Source organism: Mustela putorius, unplaced genomic scaffold (genome assembly GCF_011764305.1).
Source record: "Mustela putorius furo isolate JIRA1106 unplaced genomic scaffold, ASM1176430v1.1 tig00000578_pilon_pilon_pilon, whole genome shotgun sequence".
Classification (NCBI taxonomy): domain Eukaryota; kingdom Metazoa; phylum Chordata; class Mammalia; order Carnivora; family Mustelidae; genus Mustela; species Mustela putorius.
This window is the reverse complement of record NW_025421422.1, coordinates 2672621-2694575: the sequence shown is the minus strand read 5'-3', so window position 1 is coordinate 2694575 and position 21955 is coordinate 2672621. Positions and strand designations below refer to the sequence as shown.

General features: G+C 44.9%; 1 protein-coding gene across 7 annotated transcripts in view; it reads left to right on the top strand.

Moving 5' to 3' along the window:
• The window catches only part of TTC28 (tetratricopeptide repeat domain 28), a 641796-nt gene that overhangs the window by 512140 nt on the left and 107701 nt on the right, over positions 1-21955 (top strand). For all 7 annotated transcript variants that reach the window (XM_045081529.1, XM_045081528.1, XM_013063444.2 and 4 more), the window contains 3 exons: positions 13912-15253; positions 16563-17086; positions 20564-20673. In XM_045081529.1, coding sequence (XP_044937464.1) covers positions 13912-15253; positions 16563-17086; positions 20564-20673 — 1976 coding nt within the window. The remainder of the gene's footprint in view (positions 1-13911; positions 15254-16562; positions 17087-20563; positions 20674-21955) is intronic.

Sequence of the window (21955 nt, the reverse complement as noted above, 5' to 3'; positions counted from 1 at the left end):
CATTATCTTCCTTTAAGGACCTGGTCTTGTTTTAATTATATTTAAAAATCCGTACATGTAATATGATCTCAATAATATAACCCAAACAATTGACAACAACACAGAAACAGATTGTCAGGAACTATGCTAGGATGTTAGTAATGATTATTTCAGACCAGTCACAAAGTAAGGTAGTTTTTCTTCATTAAATATGGTAGCAGCAATCCTTTGGCAAAGAAACAGGAAATCTGATGTAAAAGGCTTAAACAAATAGGGGCTTATTTTTCTCACAAAACGGTAAATGTGAGATATCTGACATTGATTCAGAGGTTAAGGATGACCGGGCCTATTACTCTGCATTTAACTCTCCTGGCCTTCACTCATGCTGGTCCTTTATGCTCGTCCTCGTGGTCACATGGTGGCTGCTGAGCCTCCAGGCATTATGACTTGTTCACATCAGAAGCCTGACATGCTGAGCCAGCTGCTTCTGTATCTTCTTAGTTATTTCAGAGAAACAATTTTTCTAAAGACTCAGAAGCATTTTTCTACAATGCTAGCACACTCCTGCTTTTGTCTGCTGACCACAATAGTGTCACTTGACCAATCCTAACTGCAAGGGAGATTGGGAAAGAGAATATTTAGCTTTCCAGCCCCACAGCCAGTAGTAGGGAGCTGGCTCCAGACAGCTAGGGAGAAAGAAGAGAGTTGAAAATGGGTGTTGAGTGAGCCAAACTTTGCTATCTTACAGAAGGATTTTTGAACATGTATTATTTTTATAATTGAACAAACATTTTTGAGATTATTATGTTCAATTTTTATCATTATAGAATCTGAATAATGTAAAAATTTGCACACCAAGAGGATGCAAAGAAAACCGCAGAAGCTTTAAAACTGTCTGCTCTGGATATTGACACTGATAATATTCTGCATTAGTGTTCCTGTATGTAATCAGAGGGGGAGAGATTAGGTGGTTCTTTTATTTATATGTACTTGGAAGAAGTGGTTGGCCAGATAGACAGACGGGGACCCACCCTTTCCTGATGTAGCAGGGTTAAGACATGTCAAGAACTGACAAATGTTCTGGGAAGCCCGAGTTTCAGTGATTTCTATGGGTTCCTCTTACCCTGTGAGTCTATAGTTTGAATAAAGGAGGTAAATGAGGTTTCAGATTTAAAGCAGTTCACAAGAGCTTTCTAGTAAGACATGTTTAAATATCATCTCTGTGATATGCACGAGTGAGTCAGCCTCAGGAGCCTCTAATTTCCTAAGTAAATCCCTCTCAATTAAGCAGAAAGGGAAGAAAAGCTGAAAGCAGTAAATGGATCACAATTTTAATCCTATCTTCCTCTTTTCCATGTTTTTGAAATTGCCCTCACCAAAAGCCCATGTACTAATAGAAAAATGAGCAGAATATATGAATCACTTGTTTTGATAGCATTATGCTTAATCTAGCTAGAACACTTCACACAATCATTGAGTTTGAGTTTTCTATCCAGTGTGAATTTTTAAAATGAAGCTTTTCAGACCCGATTGCCTTGGGAAAGCAGATTTTATAATTTGTTCTCCAGCCTGGCTAGAAAATCCATCTGTCTTTGCAATTGAATTTGCAAAGTGAAATCATTTCTGAAGGGCTGTTCTTTTGGCCGGCTCTTCTGCTGCTCCTCCCTTTCCCTGTCTGTTTCCAGGGCTCCCTGTTGGTCTGGGTACATCCTCTCCTCCTCTATGGGCCGAGGGAGTGATGCATCCCTGGGGGATGGGCTTTGTCCTTCCCCCAGATTGCACAGCTGAATTCTGCACCCGTTGCTGCCTCAGACCCTCAGAGGAACAAAGTCACTCAAGGGGAAAGTGCCGGGCTGGCAGGCAGTGGGCTCAGGTGAGTTCAAGTCTGAGCTCTGTAACTTTATGACCCTGTGGCTTCAGTGAGTGTCTTCAAAAGCAGCCCCGGCCACCCTGCTTTTTTGTCCTTGAGTCCTTTAATGGAGACCCAAGAACTTTGAGAACTGACAAGTGTCATGAAATGGCTTTCAATTCTGTTCCACAATTCTACAAACAGTTTTGGAAACGTCGAGTTTTAGGTTACCTGAGGTCTGTCCATCCAGTAGGCAGTTAGATTTAAGAAACCGATGCTTGAGAGAGAAGTCTGAGCTGGAATTGCATATTTGGGAGCCACAGAGCTGGTTGTTGGTGTCAGATATTGAATGAGGTCACAAAGGAGAATTTTGTATAGGATTGTCATTTATTAGTGCTATTACTCTTTTTATTACGTAGTAAGGGCTCCCCTCTCCCTTTTTAATTATCCTGATGAAATTGGGAGGCAGCCCATATGTAGGTATCCTTTATTTTTTTATTATTTATTTTTTATAAATATTTTAAGTATTTTTTAAGTATTTTTACTTAAAATTTTTTACTTTAAAAATAAATATTTAAAAAAAAATTTTAAGACCTGGGGGCAGGGGGTTTGGGAGAAGGGGGGTGGGATTATGGACATTGGGGAGGGTATGTGCTTTGGTGAGTGCTGTGAAGTGTGTAAACCTGGTGATTCACAGACCTGTACCCCTGGGGATAAAAATATATGTTTATAAAAAATAAAAAATTAAAAAAAAAATTTAAGACCTGATCTGAGATCAAGAGTTGAGTGCTTAACCAACTGAACCATTTTTTAATGTGCCCCCATTTAAAAAATTTTTTTCTAACTTTTAATTTAAATAATCCCTCCACCCAACATGGGGCTCGAACTCATGACCCCAAGATCAGGAGTCCCAGGCTCTTCTGACCAAGCCAGTTAGGCACCCTTATAGATGTCTTTTCATTTATCTTTTCAATGAATGACATTCCACAGGTAAGAAACTGGTGAAGGCAGTTGGTCAGTAAGCCAGATTTTAGAATTAAGGATCCTCGTTTCATGGTGTTTTGCTTAAATTATTGGATATCAGTCAAAATACTCCCCAATTAATTAATTTTCATGATTGATTTTAACAACTTCAGCTGAATGACAGGACAGAAACAAAGTTGTGGGTCTTTTTTTTCCCCTCAGATTATTAATTAGTGCCCTGGTGTAAAATCACCCCAGATTATCCAGTGTTTCTCAATGCGCTGTACTGGCATTTGGGTGTGCGATAGTTCTTCATTGTGCTGGAGTCTTCCCACATGGCGCAGGCTGTTGGGCTCCCAGATAGTGTGACAATCAAAAATGCCCCATCTCATATTCAAATGTCCTTGGGGAGGGGGGAGTCTCTTCTTTGACATGCAGACACTGAAACCCTTCAGGAAATGGGCCCCATTCTCATGTCACCTGCAAAGCTTGACTATAATATTCTCAGAGCCCATAATTTTGCATCCTTAGTGGATGAAATGAGGTGTTGCCAAGTTCCCTTCGGTGTGCTCACTTTGGAAATATGATGGCATCTAAGACCTAGAACAAATAACACTCTGTAGTAAAATAATGGTAGAAGGAGTGGCCTATTTTGATTTTGTTATTTGTAATATTGAGGACTGTGGTCACTGAAGCTGTATGGAATAATCCCACCCCCTGGAAAACAGAGTGTCATACCTCATCATTCACTTGTATTTGATCTTCCTGATTGTCATCCGAGGTAGAGGCAAACTAGAGGCTAGGAAAACTACTTACTTTCTTGAGAGCATGAGACAGTGAAGAGGCAGGGCCAGAAATAGGGAGATTACCGTTCTGGTCACAGCGTCTGTCCAGCATAAAGCACTATATCAAGCAATGGGCACTGCAGGGTTATTAAAGCTGGTAGGACAGGGCCCACAAAACAAATAGCAGCAAACTGGAGAAATGGCAAGCTGAGGGGTAGGCAGATTACTGAGGCAAAGTCAGCTGAGCACGTAACAGATGTAAGAGATTTTTCTTGCTTGCTTGTCTATTATGTGTTTCATTCTATAAAGGATTTTACCATATCAAATGATGATGCTATAGAAATACAAAACCAAGATCAGGGAAATAAAAGTAGGAAACCAAGGTCAGGGAAAAGAGCCCAACAGAGGCTAACATGGTTGTTAGAGTTTCATATTTAAGTGAGAGCTTCCTTGTGGCCAAAGCAAAAAAAGAAACACATAATTCTTATTATCCAAAAGATGGGAGCATAGAATTCCTTAGGGGAAGGAAAGCTGAATCCTAAAAGAAATTTTTCAAGAGACATTTTATTTATGGGATTATGGTAACAAAATGTATAATGTAACTAAAATTTTAGCAGCAAAGATTATAATTGATTTTAGGGTGCTTTTTCTAATAATAGACTTGAATTAAAAAAATCAACTAACCCTAGGGCATTAAGATGAAACCTCAATTCACTAAAGCCTGTTCAGTGTGGGTCAAGTTCGTTTGGCTCAGATTTATAGATTTTAGCGGTCTCACTTGATTCAGGGCTAGGATTCAGGACATCCAGAGGTGTGGATGACTCAAAAGTGCCCTTGGAGACTTCTATTAATAGGTGTCTCTCCTCTGACATGGACTTTCTTTCTTTTTTTTTTTTTTTTTTTTTTAAGATTTTATTTATTTATTTGACAGAGAGAGATGACAAGCAGGCAGAGAGGCAGGCAGAGAGAGAGGAGGAAGCAGGCTCCCTGCTGAGCAGAGAGCCCGATTTGGGGCTCGATCCCAGGACCCTGGGATCATGACCCGAGCCGAAGACAGTGGCTTAACCCACTGAGCCACCCAGGCGTCCCTGACATGGACTTTCTAAGGACAGTTGAAAATTGTAGGTTAGAGCAAAGGCTTGGAGGGTTGTTATTGGATGGTACGTCCATGATGATGGCTGGGGTCTGTTACAGTAAGTAACAATAGCCCCAGATCTTAGTGGTCCAAAACAGGAGAGTTTATCTTCACACACCGGCCACCAGATTCACATAACACTCAGGATGCACCTCACTAATCCCGGCCTCCCATGGCTCCATCTTCTCCAGCAGCACCATCTGGAACACATAGCTTCTGCAGTCCGGCAGGCAGGGGAAGAGAGAACAGGGAATATCGTAGTCCAGCTCTTAAGTGCTTCTGTCTGGAAGGAACACATTGCTTCTCCTCATATTCTGTTGGGCAAAACAAGTCACTTGGCCGTGCCTGACTTCTCCTGAGTACGAAATACGCATCTGGATATAGAAGAGAACCAGAGCAGGGAACAGGAGTAAAGGCTCCCACAGTGTGGGGGGGGGGGGGGGGAGGCAGTCCAAACCAAGCAAAGGGGATGAGAAAGTCAGGCATACAAGGCAGGGTGGGACCAAGCAGAAGGGCTGGCGGGGCTTCTGCTTGGCTGGGATTGCATAGGGAGCACTGGGCAGGGATGGCTGGGTTGGCGTTGGATTGGCAAAGTTTGTCTCTGCCATTTAAAATGGGTCCACGCTTTTCTTTGCTAGCCAGAGGGACTCCGAAAGTTTTCCAGGGAAGTGGAACTGGTGCAGTTTTTAGAGGCTCAGCTCAAGGGAGAAGCAGAAGCAGTTATCTCTGCATTTCAGGGATTCCACCCCAGACCTTGAAACAAAAGAAGTGTTTGTTTCATATTGAAATTAACTCCCTGTAACATTCTCTGCATTGTTAACTTATGAGGGTGCCTCCCTCCTCTTATTGTGATCCAGAATGAGAACCAGCCACACTGTGCCTTCTCCAAACAGTGACTAATGGCAGGCCTTGGCCAGGCAGGCCCAGCGAATTTTTCACTCCGCTCTGGGCTTCCCACCAAGTTCTCTCTCCGTGGCCTGACCTCAGCCGTTAGGGATGACTGTGCCTAGCACTTCCTACCTCATCATCCATCTCCGGAGCACCCCTCTCCAGCCACCTCCTTTTTAATAGGTTTAATTATTACTTCCCCTACTTCATGGCACAATTAATCTTCCCCACTGCCTTAGGATTTACAGCCAAACAGGCCTGGGGAATTTCTGAGCTATTCACCTGCAGTCTTGGTTTTTAACTCTCCGAGGGAGGAGGAAGTGGAGCCAAGGATGGAAGCAGTGAAGTAACTGGGCTCCATGAGCTCCAGGCTGGCTTCTTGTCACTGTCATTCAGCCCACGCCTTTGGGACAGTGGCAAGAGGGGGCTGCAGAGAAGCGGACGGGGCCTCCATTCAGCCTAAAGAGAGCCTTAAGGGCTAGAGATTGAGCAAATAGGGCCTCTCTGTTTCTCTTCCAGCTGCATTCTATTTCCTCCAAGTTTGGTTATCAGAGGAGTAAGTTCTGAGGTTCTAACATACAGCATGGCGGCTACAGTTAATAATACTGAAGGTATACTTGGAATTTACTAACAGAGTAGATCTTAAGTATTCTCACCGCAAAAAAGGGTGATGGATGTGTTAATTAACTTGATTGTGGTAATCGTCTCACAGTGAATGTGTATATCAAATCATCACATTATATACTTTAAATATATACAGTTTTGTCAGTTATGCCTCAATAAAGCAGGGGCGGGGTTGGGGAGAAAAAGGCAGATACTTTCCGGTGGAGTCTGTCTGTGTGAGGCAGAGGAGGCGTGTGCAGGGATTTCCTTGACCTTACTACTGTAGTGGGCTCCTCTGGAATGAAACAAAAGGGGAGGGCAGTCGGTATCTGGGACAGAAGAACTCTCAGTGCCACAGAAGACAGCTCAAATTGCTGTTGAAACAGAAGATAACAGCCCCTTAACTTCACTTACCCTTTGCAAGAACAAGAAGAGCCTGGTGGGTTGGGTAGAAAAAAGTAGACAGATGTAATTAAGATAAATGGTGGCAGAAGAGACACGTGATGGCCCGAGAGTTCTCCAGAGGTGACGCCCACACGACGGATTACATCTGCCTCCTCCTACTGCATTCCTGCACCTCTTAGCATTTCCCGCCTGCTAATGTACACTTCACTGCTCCAGATACAGATTTAGCCAGACCAGCAATCTGTCCTCATATAGCTGCCACGAGATTGGTTCGCCACAACAGTATATGAACATTAATATAGGAGAAGTAGGTGCAAAGTTATGACCACCTTTCACTAGAAGGCAGTCCAGCTTCATTCTGGGGAACAGGTGAAAGCACGGATTCCTAAGTCAGAAGAACCTAGGGTCCAGTATCCATTCTGCCACATAGAGCTGTATGGGCCTGAGTGAGTTCTTGAAACTTCTGGGTCTCTGAGACTGCAGTAGTGATCTCACAGGATTTTTTTTTTTTTTAAGATTTTCTTTATTTATTTGACAGAGAGAGATCACAAGTAGGCAGAGAAACAGGCAGAGAGAGAGGGGGAAGCAGGCTCCCCGCTGAGCAGAGAGCCCGATGCAGGACTCGATCCCAGGACCCTGAGACCATGACCTGAGCCGAGGGCAGAGGCTTAACCCACTGAGCCACCCAGGTGCCCCTCACAGGATTGATTTGAGGTGTGCCTGAGATTATCAAGTAGAAGGGCAGGCACTGGTTTTCAGGAAAAGCTTTTGTACCAGGAAGATGCTTGTAGCTGAAATCACATGAGAGATAATTTTAAAATTATCTGCATTTAAAAATTTCTGTACCTTTGCTGTCCTCCACTGGCAAAAATAATGAGCTTGTCTCTAGGCTAATAAATAATAACCTGAAAATGAGATAAAACATCCAGTCGGTTGCATTTCTAACACAGAGCACTTTGCTCTCATGCCTTTGATGCCAGCCATCTGTTTACTAAGCAGGTCTGTCCCTTCCTCCCCACTCCAAGCCTTGGGATATTTTAGGTGCTATGTGGACAAACTCTGTGTGACAACTTGAGAGGTAGAGGATCTGGGGAACCTAGAGAGCTGAAATAATGGGTGCCCCAAAGAAACTGGGGCTATTCTTCCTGGTGGAGAGCGTTGGGGGAGCAGCTGCGAATACACAGCACTGTTTGTATTAAGCACGTTTGTCCGCTGTTCCGGTGGAAACACCTTCCCTCCCCACCACCCTTGCCTGTTGGACTGGCAAAATGTCATCCTATCCATTAGGAGCCTTTGAAATTAAAGGTAAAATTAAATATTGTGTCTGTAAAGAAATCAAAGCAGTGGGACAAGACACCGTGTCACTGTGAGTCTTCCCAGCCTGGAGAAGGACATGGAGGCTGGCTTGTGTAGGCATGCCGGTGAGCAGCTGATTTCTTTCTCTCCTGAGGTTCTACGGACAGACAAATGAACTTAAATATCCCATCGGGACATAGCTATGAGGAAGTTTCCTGATCCAGAAGGAACAATAGGAGAATGTGTCATACAGATCTCTCTGCATATCTTGATTATTTGATTTAATTTTCTCTTATGGAATGTTTCACGCGCGCACACACACACACAGAAGGAATAGAATAACAAACCCCCACGTACTCATAACTCAGTTATCAACATTTTGCTAAAAAAAAAGAAATACATTGCTAATCTTGTTTCATACACCCACCCACCCACCCACACGGGCTCACTTTCCCCCTCTGCTAGAGTGTTTTTGAAAGGAAACCATGTTGTTTCACCTGTAAATACTCCTGGGTGTGTTTCTTTTCTTTTCTTTTCGTTTTTTTTTTTTTTTTAAGAATTTATTTATTTATTTGACAGAGAGAGATCACAAGTAAGCAGAGAGGCAGACAGAGAGAGAGGGGGAAGCAGGCTCCCCACTGAGCAGAGAACCCGATGTGGGGCTCGATCCCAGGACCCTGAGATCATGACCTGAGCCGAAGACAGAAGCTTTAACCCACTGAGCCACCCAGGCGCCCCTCCTGGGTGTGTTTCTAATAGATGAGAACTTTTAGCACAGGTGCTGGCCCATGTTACACCTAGGACACTATTAATAACAGTTCCTTGATGCCTCCTGCTTATCTTGGATGGGCTGGTACGGCTGAGGGTGTGTGGGTCAAGAGTACCTCCCGCAGCTCTGCCAAGACCTCACTTCCTCTCACTGGACCTGGGCTCTGTCATTTATAAGTTGACACCATAGGAGGGCCCCTTCTAGCTCCCACAGCTCGTGTCTCCTGAGAGTGGCTGGGGCTTTGGCTAGGGTGGGGCAGAAGCTAAGCTCTTGGAAAACTTCGAGAAAGGACCGATGAGCTCTTAAAGCCCCATTTAGATCCCATACTATCAATAATCAGAGCAATGCTATTTTCAGTAAATGAGAAGAGCGCCTCCACTGTTGGTGGAAATACACTGGGGCCCTCCTTTCAGAGAATTCACAAGAGAGAAGTCAGGCAGAAGTTCCTGCGGAAACACTAAATGTTCTCATTTTTTTTTTTTTTAATACTAAATGTTCTCATTTAAGCAGAAATTCTGCTAGGCCCATCATGGTCACAACTCCCTTGGTCTTTGCTGGTAATGGTTAATAATAGGAAGCAAACCAAGTTGAGCATTTACTGTGTCCGAGTCACCTGTGCCGGCTTCTCGTGAGCATGATCTCCTGGGTCCTCACTCAGCACTTCATGTAGGTGTTACTATTCCCAGGCAGTGACCATTCCTGTCCCCAGGGTAGAGGCCCACCATGGTGATCTATAAATCCATATCCATGTGTCCTTTCTCCGCACGCCCTTGTGGGAACTCAGCTTTGTGAGGCTCTTCTGCCCCACTAATCTTCGTTTAATCCCCCTCCCTGCAGCACGTTGTCACCTAGCACACCCCTGCTGACAGGCTCTCTGTAAGTCTTCATCTGAGTGACGGCCCTGGAAAATCAAGCTGTGGTCTCGAAAGGGAAGGAGGATCTGCAGATTATCTCCTCAGCATGTGCAGTCACTCTGCTGGCAGTTCTCAGGGCTGCTTTTATGTTGCCTCAACAAAGAGAACGGCTGCCAAGAGTGTGTAATGCTCTGTTCAGAATTCTTCAGGCTGGCAGAGAGGCTGGGACAGTAGAGACGCAGGGCGGATGAAAAGAAATCCCCATCTCAGCCAGGCCCATTGCCTCCTATGCTTGCTCATGTCCGGAAGTCTTTGTTTTTGAGAATCTGCCTGATTCTTTAGAGAGCCTCGGAAGTGTCAGATGAGGAGGAAGGGGAGAAAGAAGGCGAGTGTGTGGGCAAGCTGGCCGGGGGTCAGATCATTTTGCCATCTCCAGCAGGCAGTTTCTTTCACATCTCACTGAACCCTGGGTAGCCATTATCATCCCAACTGCTCCCTATTAACTAGACCAGACTCTTGAGGCCATGAGAGGAAACCTGGAATTCCTTTTCCTTTCTGTCACTCTCTAAATACTGCTTGTACCATGTTCAGATACCATGCTGGAGGTTACAAAGCATACTGATATATACCATTATGTTTCTCATACCTTTTCTTTGACGTAGCATAACCCAACTTTAATAAGAAAACAAAAACACCAAAAAAGTTTCAGTTAGAAAAGAAAAGGAGGGGCGCCTGCGTGGCTCATTCGGTTAAGCAACTGACTCGGTTTTGGCTCAGGTCATGATCTCAAGGTTGTGAGGTTAAGCTCTGCATCGGGGTCCATGCTGGACATGGAATCTGCTTCAGATGCTCTCTCCATCTCCCTCTGCCTCTCCCCTTCCCCTCACCCCCCTGCTCACATGTGTGCATATGCACGTGCTCTCTCTCTTCAAAAAAAAGGAAAAAAAAAAAAAAAGGAAAAAAGCCTCATGGAATTAAAGTGACCATCTCAAAGGTACCCAGCTGAACGAGGTAGGAGCCGGGCTTGTAAAACAGAACTGCTGACTTAAAGTTCTGCTTTTCCATGATAGTTCGCCATCCAGATACTTAGCAAGTTTCCTGTAGGCTGGTGTACAAGTGGAGAGGGTAGGGGGCTAGCAAGAGAGACCTGTGTCCTTGGTGTCAGGGAGCATGAAAGTTTACCTGAGCTTCCCCCATTGCCTTCTCTGAAGGGCTCACGCTGCTTGTTTCTTTTTAACATCATCCTGGGAACCAAGTAATGATCATATTGGCTTAAAAGAAAAAACACTTGCAAAGAAATCTAAAAGCTGTGAGGGAAAAAGAAAAAAAAAATCTGCGCGAAGGCCTTGCTGTGGGAGAAGGTGCTCAGAGGGAGATGTGGGCGCCCCAGCTCTTGCCCCCTTCCCCGCCCCTACCCCAGGCTCTGGCTCTGTTCCTAACTGTGGACTCTTGTCTGGGCAGATATTTTTCCCTCTCATTTTAGAAACGCAGAAAGTGAAGACAGAGGGAATAAATGATTCATTTCCTTGAAGGATTCCCGGAAATTGAAATCTAAAAATTTTCTCTTTACATAAAAGCAGTTTAGGAATACAGGTCAAATTCAGGTCTTCAGAACTGAAATGTTTGTCACTAATCATTTTTCAACACTCATGCAGTTCCAGGTGATGCTAAGATATTGCCTCTTGGGTAGCTTAGAGTTTCTAACCTTGAGACAGGTTCTGAAAAACCGCATCCTTCCAGCAAGGATACCAATGACATCTCCAGCCCAGGGGAGTGACCAGACCCAATCCCCACGAATGTTACTTTGCTTGTTGGATCAGAGTTTTAAAAATCCTTTCATTAATTTTTAAATCAAGTGCTATACATTCCTTAGAGAAAAAAAAAAAAAACACTTAAAATACAGAGAAACAAAATGGAAAAAAAATGGCAGTTCTACCACCCAAAGATTACTACTGTTAACATTTAAATAAATTCTACACTGTATGTAGACACATAAATGTAAACATACATGTATATACATCCATTAATGTTTTTATTACAATATACTGTTTTGTGACCATATATTCCATTAATATATTATAATTTTTCCCATGTCAATATATCCTCTTCGACTTCATCATTTTTTAATTAAATCATTTGTTCTGGGAGAGACTCAGGGTATTTTTTTTCCTACTTCACCATTTTTAATGACACTATGTTATTCCATCGTATAGAGGACCATGATTTACTTAGTTATTTTTAAATTATGCAATACTTTACTCCTCTAAGAAAATACCCAGAATAATTACCATCATTTGTTTAAACTCTACCACCTTGAGAATTCACAGAAGCATGTAGTAATTTCAGTGACTAATACCTGAATTCCAATCTGCAGTTACAGTGCACTCACACATACGTGATTTCATTTGATCCTCACTACTGCCCTCTAAGCCTGGCTTCGAGATGATTCTTTTCCTCACTTCATAGACGAACTATGAAAAGCTCAGAGGGACTGAATGATGTATCCAGTACCCCGAGTCGAGCTAACATCCAAAAGCTGGCCAGACCCAGAGATGGATGCAAGTCCTGTGACAGGGCAGACCTCCAGCCCAGGCAGGGGAGGACACGGGGGCAGAAGAGGGGCCCTGGCATTCTCCTTTCTGCCCCCCCTCACTTCAGCGTTTATGATGTGTGCTGACATTGTTCATTTCCGGACCGGCTCCCTCATGACCCGGCGCACTCTCTGAGGGCAGACTTGCATCTCCTTTGTTTGTCCCTGCTGCCCACCACGAGCCTTAACACACAGTAAATCCTGGGGCGGCGCCTGAGTGAGTCAGTGAAAGTGTCACAGAAGCGAATTGTGGGGCCTGGATTTTGACAGCTTGCTTCTCAGCGCGTCTATTTTTAGTTCAGACTTTTAAGAAGAACCCAGCTTGGTGTTTTTGCTTTTTTGTACTTCTGTGGGTTTTGGTCACCACTGCAAAGCTCACACATTGATTCATGGAAAAGTATGTTCAAACCCAAGGGCAAGGAGAAACCTGTTTGCATACTAGATTCTGTCCATCTTTTCCAGGGCTCCGCACCCCAAACCACCCCCCCGCCAGATTGAACCAGGTTCTCAATAAAGGTGCCTCCCAATTACTTTGATGATATCCCTTATTTGGAACTACTTTCTCTTTTTTATTTCGATGATATATCTTTTTTTGAACTGCTTGTAGAAACAGTACCTTAGCTGCTAGAGCATAGTTTATGAGCGTTGTTTAAAATGCTGTTATTAATGACTATAAAAGCAGAATTCTAAGAAATTTTGGAAGAAAAAAATCATGCAAATCCCATCACCTCACAAGCAGTTTCTATTTTTGCATAATCCCCTCAAGGTCTTGTCCATGTGCACACACTTATTTTCCTGGCTGTTGTCACAGGGAGCATGCAGCGTTGTTTTCTGCCCTTTTTTTTTTTTTTAACCGCTTATTATTGTAAGAACCCTTTTCCCTCATTTTTCTACCCAGACTTTATAATTATCTTTTAATGACTACATAATCCTCTGTTGAGTTGATATACCAAAATGTACTTCTACAGTCCCCCAGTGTTTGCCATTTAAGATGCTTCTGATTTCTCACTAATCTATAATGCTGCAGTGAAGATTGGTATGTGAATAGCTTTTGCATTTGTCAGATGATTTCCATAGACTATATTCCCGTGAGTAGGACTGCCGGGTCTGAGCAGGACCACGTGTGTGGTTCTCACCATCCTGCTTCTCCATAGGCCATTCCCGTTTATGTCCAGCAGCTGATGTGTTTACCAATTTCAGGCAACCTCATCAGTATAGGGTGCTGCTTAAATTTTTTGTTTGCTAATTTAGCTGCAGTAAAATGGTACTTCGGGGTTGCTTTATTTTGCATTTCTTTGATTATTAAAAGAAATTAGCATTTTCCCCCTGTGGTTACTTCTGTATTTCTTGGATGTGAGTTGTCTGCTCACACTTACTGTTCTTTGCTTATTTCAGTAAACTAGAGTTTGATTTTAGATTTTTTTTTTTTTAAATCAGACCAAGTGAAACCTTGGAAATCTTTATACACGATAGCTATTGGATTTTGTCATATATGTGTCACATATTTTTCAGTGTCGGGTTTGCCTTTTAATTTTAGATATATATTTGAGTACAAAACCTCTTAATTTTGTAATCAAATCTGTCTGTGTTTTTTTTTCTGTTTCTTCAAAGCTTAGAAAGCTATCTCCCCTCTGGAGCGCTGATAAATATTTAATTCTACCTTCTGTTATTTTAAATTCTCTAATTCATCTGAATTGTGTTTGAGTATAAATTGAGTTGCAAATTACTTTTTTTTCCCCCAAACTGCTCATCAGTAATTCTAACCTTTTTTCTGTTCCTTTATTCTCTTTCTTAGGAATCATACACCAGATGAAAGGCGATTATGATACTGCTCTGAAACTCCACAAGACACACCTGTGCATCGCCCAGGAGCTGAGTGACTATGCTGCTCAGGGCCGTGCCTATGGGAATATGGGCAATGCCTACAATGCCCTGGGGATGTACGACCAGGCGGTCAGGTACCACCGGCAGGAGCTGCAGATCTCCATGGAAGTGAATGACCGGGCCTCACAGGCGTCGACACACGGGAACCTGGCTGTGGCTTACCAGGCCCTGGGTGCCCATGACCGGGCCCTGCAACATTATCAGAACCACCTGAATATTGCTCGGGAGCTTCGTGACATCCAGAGCGAGGCCCGGGCCCTCAGCAACCTGGGCAACTTCCACTGCTCTCGGGGGGAGTATGTCCAGGCCGCCCCCTATTATGAACAGTACCTCCGGCTCGCTCCTGACCTTCAAGACATGGAAGGAGAAGGGAAGGTCTGCCACAATCTCGGCTATGCCCACTACTGCCTTGGAAATTACCAGGAGGCTGTAAAATATTATGAGCAGGATCTGGCACTGGCCAAAGACCTTCATGACAAGTTGAGCCAGGCGAAAGCTTACTGCAACTTGGGCCTAGCATTCAAGGCTCTGCTGAACTTCAGCAAAGCTGAAGAGTGTCAGAAGTACCTATTGTCCCTAGCCCAGTCGCTGAATAATTCCCAGGCTAAATTTCGAGCCCTGGGGAACCTGGGTGATATATTCATCTGTAAAAAAGATATAAATGGTGCAATAAAATTCTATGAGCAGCAGCTGGGCTTAGCTCACCATGTCAAGGACAGAAGACTGGAAGCCAGTGCATATGCAGCCCTGGGCACGGCATACCGGATGATCCAGAAATACGACAAGGCCTTGGGTTATCACACACAGGAACTGGAGGTCTATCAGGAGCTGAGTGACTTGCCGGGGGAGTGCAGAGCTCATGGGCATCTGGCTGCGGTCTACATGGCCCTTGGGAAATACACAATGGCCTTCAAGTGTTATGAAGAGCAGCTGGATCTGGGGCAGAAGCTGAAGGACCCTAGTCTGGAAGCCCAGGTCTACGGCAACATGGGGATCACAAAGATGAACATGAATGTGATGGAAGAAGCCATCGGCTACTTCGAGCAGCAGCTGGCCATGCTGCAGCAGCTGAGTGGAAACGAGTCCGTGCTCGACAGGGGCCGCGCCTATGGCAATCTGGGGGATTGCTACGAGGCCCTGGGTGACTATGAGGAAGCTATCAAGTACTACGAACAGTATTTATCTGTTGCCCAGAGTCTGAATCGCATGCAAGACCAAGCTAAGGCTTACCGGGGCCTAGGAAATGGGCACAGGTAAAGATGACAGAGGTCAGATGTGGTTGATCACATGCACTAAGAGCATCTGTGACAGTAAAGGCAACTTACTGTCTGCATGGTGGCTTGTTACCTACAAAGCAGTTTCATGTGTATCTTATTCAGCTCCCCCAATGATTTTGTGAATTTAGCAGGGTTATTATTACCCTTCAATTATGGAGGAAGAAACTAAGACCCAGAGGGGTTAGGTCGATGTCCAGGGTTACGCAGCTTAAAAATTAAGGACAGCTGAGAGTCAAACCCAGGGCTGTCTGACTGCAAATGCAATGCTTCTTTGACTACCTCATGAGGTGCAGGATAAAAGAGATAATGGGAACGGGAAAGGTGAATGCATCAGTTCAACTGATGTTTTCTGAAAGTCTCTCACATTATATGAATGTGTTTATTAATGACACATCTATACCCGCGAATTACGTGGACTCCCGTTTTGTTGCTTTTAGTGAAAACCACCTGAAGATGGTGGGAGTGAATAAATGAATAAATAGGTGAATAAATAAAAATCCTATCATCATCATGCTAGGCACCTTGCAGAGATATCTTGCTTAATATTTATGGCAATCCTGTATTACTCTACACTTACTATGGTCTGCGATGGGCTGTGGGATTTACTATCATCCAGAAATGGAGGCTCAGGGAAAGGAATTCATGTGCCCCACACAACTGACTTGGTCTGCTGCCCAAATCCTTGCTCTTCCCAGTCTTACCATGTCATCTCTTAGCAGCACAGAAAAGACACACTGTTGGCTAAGGTGATGCTTTCCTTCTGAGTGTGGGGAACCCAAGAAGGTGTCTGTGTCTGCAGAATTTACGGCCCTTCCAGATCAGCAGGGGATTAGGGCTCCTGGAGTAGAGGAAGGGCAAGGGTCAAGCTAAATCATCACCCACAGAGTGCTCTGAGAAGCTCAGGGTGAAAGATTTATAGCCATTGTAAAGTGATTTCAAAAACATAGTCTAAGCGGTAGTGGAAATTGGGAGGCCCAAAGAACCAAACAGTTCACTCGCTATCATTGTGCCTATTAATATATTTTATGTTTCCTCTGGGGTGTATATCCCATTGAATCTCAAGCTCTTGGGAAGGTCACTAAGGGATGACTTTTGAATTGCTTTCCAGATTATGAAATTCCCCTGCATCTCACTCTAAGGGCACATGATAGATTTTAGCTAGAAGAGGAGTTAAGAGCTTCTATAGTAAGTGACAGTGACAAATGCTTTTCATTTTCTCGGGGGCTTTAGCATGTCTGCACCTGCACAAAATAATATCATTGCTTTTCTGTCTACATCCCCACAGGGCAATGGGGAGCTTGCAGCAAGCCCTTGTGTGCTTTGAAAAGAGGCTCGTGGTCGCCCATGAGCTCGGGGAGGCCTTTAATAAAGCCCAGGCCTATGGAGAGCTAGGAAGTCTGCACAGCCAATTAGGGAATTACGAACAAGCCATTTCCTGCCTTGAACGCCAGCTGAACATTGCTAGAGAGATGAAAGACCGAGCTCTGGAAAGTGATGCGGCCTGTGGCCTCGGTGGCGTTTACCAGCAGATGGGGGAATATGATACAGCCCTGCAGTACCACCAGCTCGATCTGCAGATAGCAGAGGAAACCAATAACCCCACCTGCCAGGGCCGAGCCTACGGGAACCTGGGCCTCACCTATGAATCCCTGGGCACCTTTGAGCGGGCCGTGGTCTATCAAGAACAGCACTTGAGCATCGCCGCGCAGATGAATGACTTGGTGGCTAAGACAGTGTCATACAGTAGCCTCGGAAGGACCCATCATGCCTTGCAGAACTATTCGCAGGCAGTCATGTATTTACAGGAAGGTAAGTGAAAAGGTCCTGTGTGGTTCCTGTGGGGTGGTCTCTGGGTAAGCCCTGAGGTCAAGTTCAGAGTGTACTCGGAAGGAAGTAGGCACAGTTTGAGTGGCCACCCCTGCCCAGAGTGAGGAGCTCAGAGGCCACATCATGAGTTCAACTCCAAAACTGTGGTGCCCCCACTAGGTGTGCATTAATAGCACAAAGGCGTTCCCTTGTCCAGAATGTGTTTCCTGGCTTGTGTAACCCTGGGAGCTGGCTGTCCGGGCAGCTGGTACCCTCCTTGCTCCTTGGAGCCCTCACCTTCACAGCGGGCGACACATTCCCACACGAGAGGAAGCAAGTAAGATTTAGTCACATAAAATTTAAGGGCCTGAATCAGAGGAAGATGCCCATCTGTCCCAAGCCGCGTTGTCCATCCTGAAAATACCTAAACTATAACAAAACTGTGAAGAAGTCCATTTTGAGGTCACAGCTGAGGTTTAATCCAGTCTGAGGTTCGCTCAAGCAGTCGGCCAGGCTTCCTTCTGGTGCTTGCCCGTAGTGCTTGAGCTGATGCTATGGCAGTCTTGTTCCAGACACTCCCAGAAAGTGACTGCAGCTGCCTCCTCCTTCTCCTCCTCCCCCTCCCCCACCCCCAGGCTTCTGACCCCTGCTGTCAGGTACCATGCAGCCACAGGAGCCAGTCCTCGGAGCTTCCTTCCTCAGGAAGCAGAAGTCCCACAGCCGTGTGCTGATCCTCTACCCCGTACACTCCTACCCCGGAAAGCACTTCGCCTCATGGGGGCACATGGAGCCCTCCCATCCTGGAAGGAAGAAGGGCAGATAGGATGTTCTTGGCTCACTAGTAAAAGGAAGTAGTTGCTGATTTCCAAGCAAGAACTCTCATTTCCAGCTTCCAAGGGTCTTTGCACGTTTAGTTTATTTAACCGGATTTCATTCTCACAGTAACCTTCAGAGGTGTATCTCTACTTCCGTTTGCGGCCAAATGACCCGAGGCTCAGGGAGTCCAGTGGCTTGGTCCTGACCATGTGGTCAGTTCATGGTGGAGTGGGCCCCAGCCCAAGTTTCCAGCCCCAAGAACCACACAAGACCCTGTGTGTTGTTGTTTCTAAGCACAGCACAGGGTTGGAACAGTGATATATACCCCATTACTCCGGAGCCCCAGCTGGGAAGCCAGGAGGGAGGGAAGCAGGAAGCAAAGGGGAGACTGGGCCAGAAGCTGACGGTTTGCTGTCATCCTTTGTACAGACCAGGGATTGCTCTGGCCTGCGGGCTGAGAGGTTACCCAGAGGCTGGGAGCCACTTCCCAGACCTTTTTTGGCTTCCACTCCATGGGCGCTCTGCCTCCATGCATCAAATATGAGAGTTGGCTTTGGGTTTCCTGAAACTTAACTGTGGTAAAATTCCAACAGACTGGGGGCGATTTTCAGTCGAATTTGTGAAAACTATTAAATTCAGACCCAGCAAATGACAACCTTTCAGCTGTGTTCTTTTGTACTTCCTGAAAGATTGTTTCCATAAAGCAGCTGCTTTGCCTGAGACATTGTAACATAATTCTACATTTATGGAAAACTCTCAATTTCACTTTTATTGTTTCTTGTAATTCTGAGTCTCGTAGAGATCTAAATTCTCATCATGGCATCTCCATGGTGCCTGTTCTGCGGCTGTACTCCACCAGAAAGCCTGGTGCGGCTCCTGGGTGGGATTAGATGCCTCTTCTCATGAGCTATTACAGGTGCGGACACCTGGAAGGCCCTTTCTGAGTGCTTCTGAGTCAGGCCTGCAGCCTCTTGCACTGAGGGTACAGTGGAGCCAGAAACCACCTTGGTGCCTGCCCCTCTCCTGGCTCTCAGAGGGAGCTGTGAGTCAGCATCACCCCGCCCCAGGGCACTTGAACCTCACTGGTGGGGCCTGGTCTGAGATTTGGGTAGAAGCTCTCCAGGTAATGTGTACAGACAACCCTGATCAAAGCCACTGGTCTCATCCGGCTTTCTCTCTTTTTGTAAGTGAAGAAAAGGAGCCTGGGCCCATTTAGTGACCTACCTGGAGCTACATGCAACTAGTTCCTGGGAAACCAGGCTTCAGGGATGCTGGGGTGCTGGGTTAGATTCCTAAGAGACAGAGGCTAATAGGAACGAGGGGGACAGATACTGTGTCTGCCCGGCCTCTTAGCTCTTCACTGGAGAACATTGAGCAGGGATAGCTGCCTTGAAGAATGAATATGCTTAGTGTGTTGAAGGTTAAAACATTCTCCTGGTTTTCATCCAAGAACCATTTGTGTTCTTCTTCCATTTGTGTTCCTATTGTATGAGGTGTTTTTTTAACATGTGAATAATTTGCAAGTATTATTTTTGTTATCCAGCGACACGTTTTAAACTTAAAATGGTATTTCTAAGTTTTCTGAGTTAAGTGCCTTGTGAAATGCATAGTATTTTACGAGCACGAACCTGAATATCACTTCAACTGACTCAGTTCCTTTTCAGAAGTCAGAAATTGCACTGGCCCAGCATGCTCAGAGGCAGGCTCCCATCCACTGTAAATCAGATTTTAAAAAAGGAAGTCGTTCCTTTGTGCGTGCAGCTGTAGTGTGGGAACCTTCCTGTGCTCTTCTGCACAAGCTAACTCCTGTGTACAGAGAGCCAGATCATGAGGACAGAGTGATGCTGAGAACTGCTTAGTGGCCAGGACAATAAATGGTTGCCCTCAGATTTGGCTTTCCCAAAGCTTTGGAGGTTTTTTGTGTCCCGAAAGCCAGAAGCTTGCTGTAGGTAAGTGACCCAAACTGCAGGTGTCTGTCTGAAGGCCACTAGAATGAGGACAGTCTCATTTAAGGCTTTCGACTCATTATGTACTTGTTCTGTAACCCTGCCGAGGCATATCAAAGTGTCAGCCTTAAAGGAAAAACAGATTGGACATGAAATGCCTCAGTGGTGTCGGTAACAGAAGGCAGAGTCAGACGGTGTGAGTGTTCTGCTTTGGGGGAGAACATCAGATGTGTCTCCCATCGACACTGATTGGATGCTATGTACGTGAGATAGGGAAGAGTATTAGCTTGGCTTCTGAGCTTGACTTGAACTGTCAGGGAAAGCTTTTGCCTGCCAAAGAATTCGGTTGGATAAATTTATAGGCCAGAAGTTTTCATTTGCAAAGCTAGGGACTTCACAGCTGGGAGGGCAGCCAGGTTAGGTTCCATTCACGTTTCAGTGTTTCTGCCTGCCCTGCAGATCTGTTTCCTGCTGATAGCCATCACCTGAGCTCTTGCTGGGGCATCTTGGACTGTTCTGGAAAGGTCGCCACTAACACAGAATTTGAAGAGAATGTTTACTCTGCCTTGACTGATTCTACTCTTGTCCCGCATTTTAGTTAGCTCTGTTATTAACATTCTTTATATACACCTGGTGCAGAATTAACCTCCAGGACTCCTTGGCCAGGGGGGATTGTCTGTCTTCCGTGTGTCCTTAGCATTTTTCTATCTGATTTCAGGCTTAAGGTTAGCTGAGCAACTGGGCCGAAGAGAAGATGAAGCCAAAATTCGCCATGGTCTTGGCCTCTCCCTTTGGGCTAGTGGGAACCTGGAGGAGGCCCAACATCAGGTGAGTAGAAGAACCCCTGTTCCAAGTGGATTTTGTTGCCAGAAGCATGGAAGCCCTTGGGATTACTGTCCAAGTAGTGATGACGTTTGTTACAAGGTGCTAACCTCTGCACTTGGATTAGTGTATAGATTTTCCAGCCCAGAAGTGCTGAGCCTTAGTCAAGATTCCTGCTCACTTGTATGACAGATTTCTCAACAATTTCTTTAGCATTCTTGTGTTACGTGTTACCATTCCTCATTAAACCTTAATATGAAATTACATACATTTTATGAGAGAAGTAATTCAAGAATTCATAATTATTGGCTTTAATGTCTTTATAGGTTTCTAGACACATCAGTGGATACTTCCTTCTCTCTCTCTCTCTCTCTCTCTCTCTCACACACACACACACACCCATACACATACACGCACTTGTACATACACACATACACAGAGTTCATGTTTCTGCATATGTACAAATAGTTGAAGAGAAGCCCACTCTCATGCTGGCTCTGGAGACTGGAAAGATCCTAGAGTTGTGGTTCCTCTGTCAAGCTGAAGGAGTTGTGAGATGGCATCATCCAAAATCACACACTCAAAGCTTAGGCCGTGTGTGAGTAATTCCTGCTGAGGCATTGTGCTAGGCCCAGGAGCACAAGGCAAGGTGAATCAAGGCTCCTATCGGAGGTGCTCACAGGAACTGATGAGGTGATGTGACTGAAATTGTGCCATGGCCTCCTGGAATGTGGTGGTGTTTCTCTCTCCTTTTTAAACTATTAAAGGCAGTTTAAAGAATTCTTTAGTTCCTTGTTTAAAAAATTAAAACTTATATTACTATAGTGATTTGCAGTTTTCAAGTACTGTCACTCACTGAATTTATTCCTCAAATACCTCTGAGGGTAGAATGATAACCATCCCCTTTATAGAAAAGAAGAAACTGAGACTCCAAATCTTGCCCCAGGTCACAGGATGAATTAGTGGTAGAGCTGAGGATACTAAGTCTAAGTTCTTAGTCCTAGAATTCTTTTTTTGTTTTTTTTTTTTTAATTTGCATGAACTTAAAATTGGATACTATTCCTTGCATATAAATATTAAGAGAAAAGTCTCATGGAGAAGCCACTTGGAGCAGCAGGGCAGTGTCTCTGTAGGAATGTTGAGCATCTGGTCCTGTGGATGTCCCTGTGAGCAGGTGTGGCTGTGGGGAGCTTGTCCCGGAAAGACCTACTCCTGGTCACCGTTGCAGAGGGCAGTGTTTGATTCGGCTGAACTGCTTGCCAAAGCTGACCTCCTCGTGAAAGGATGG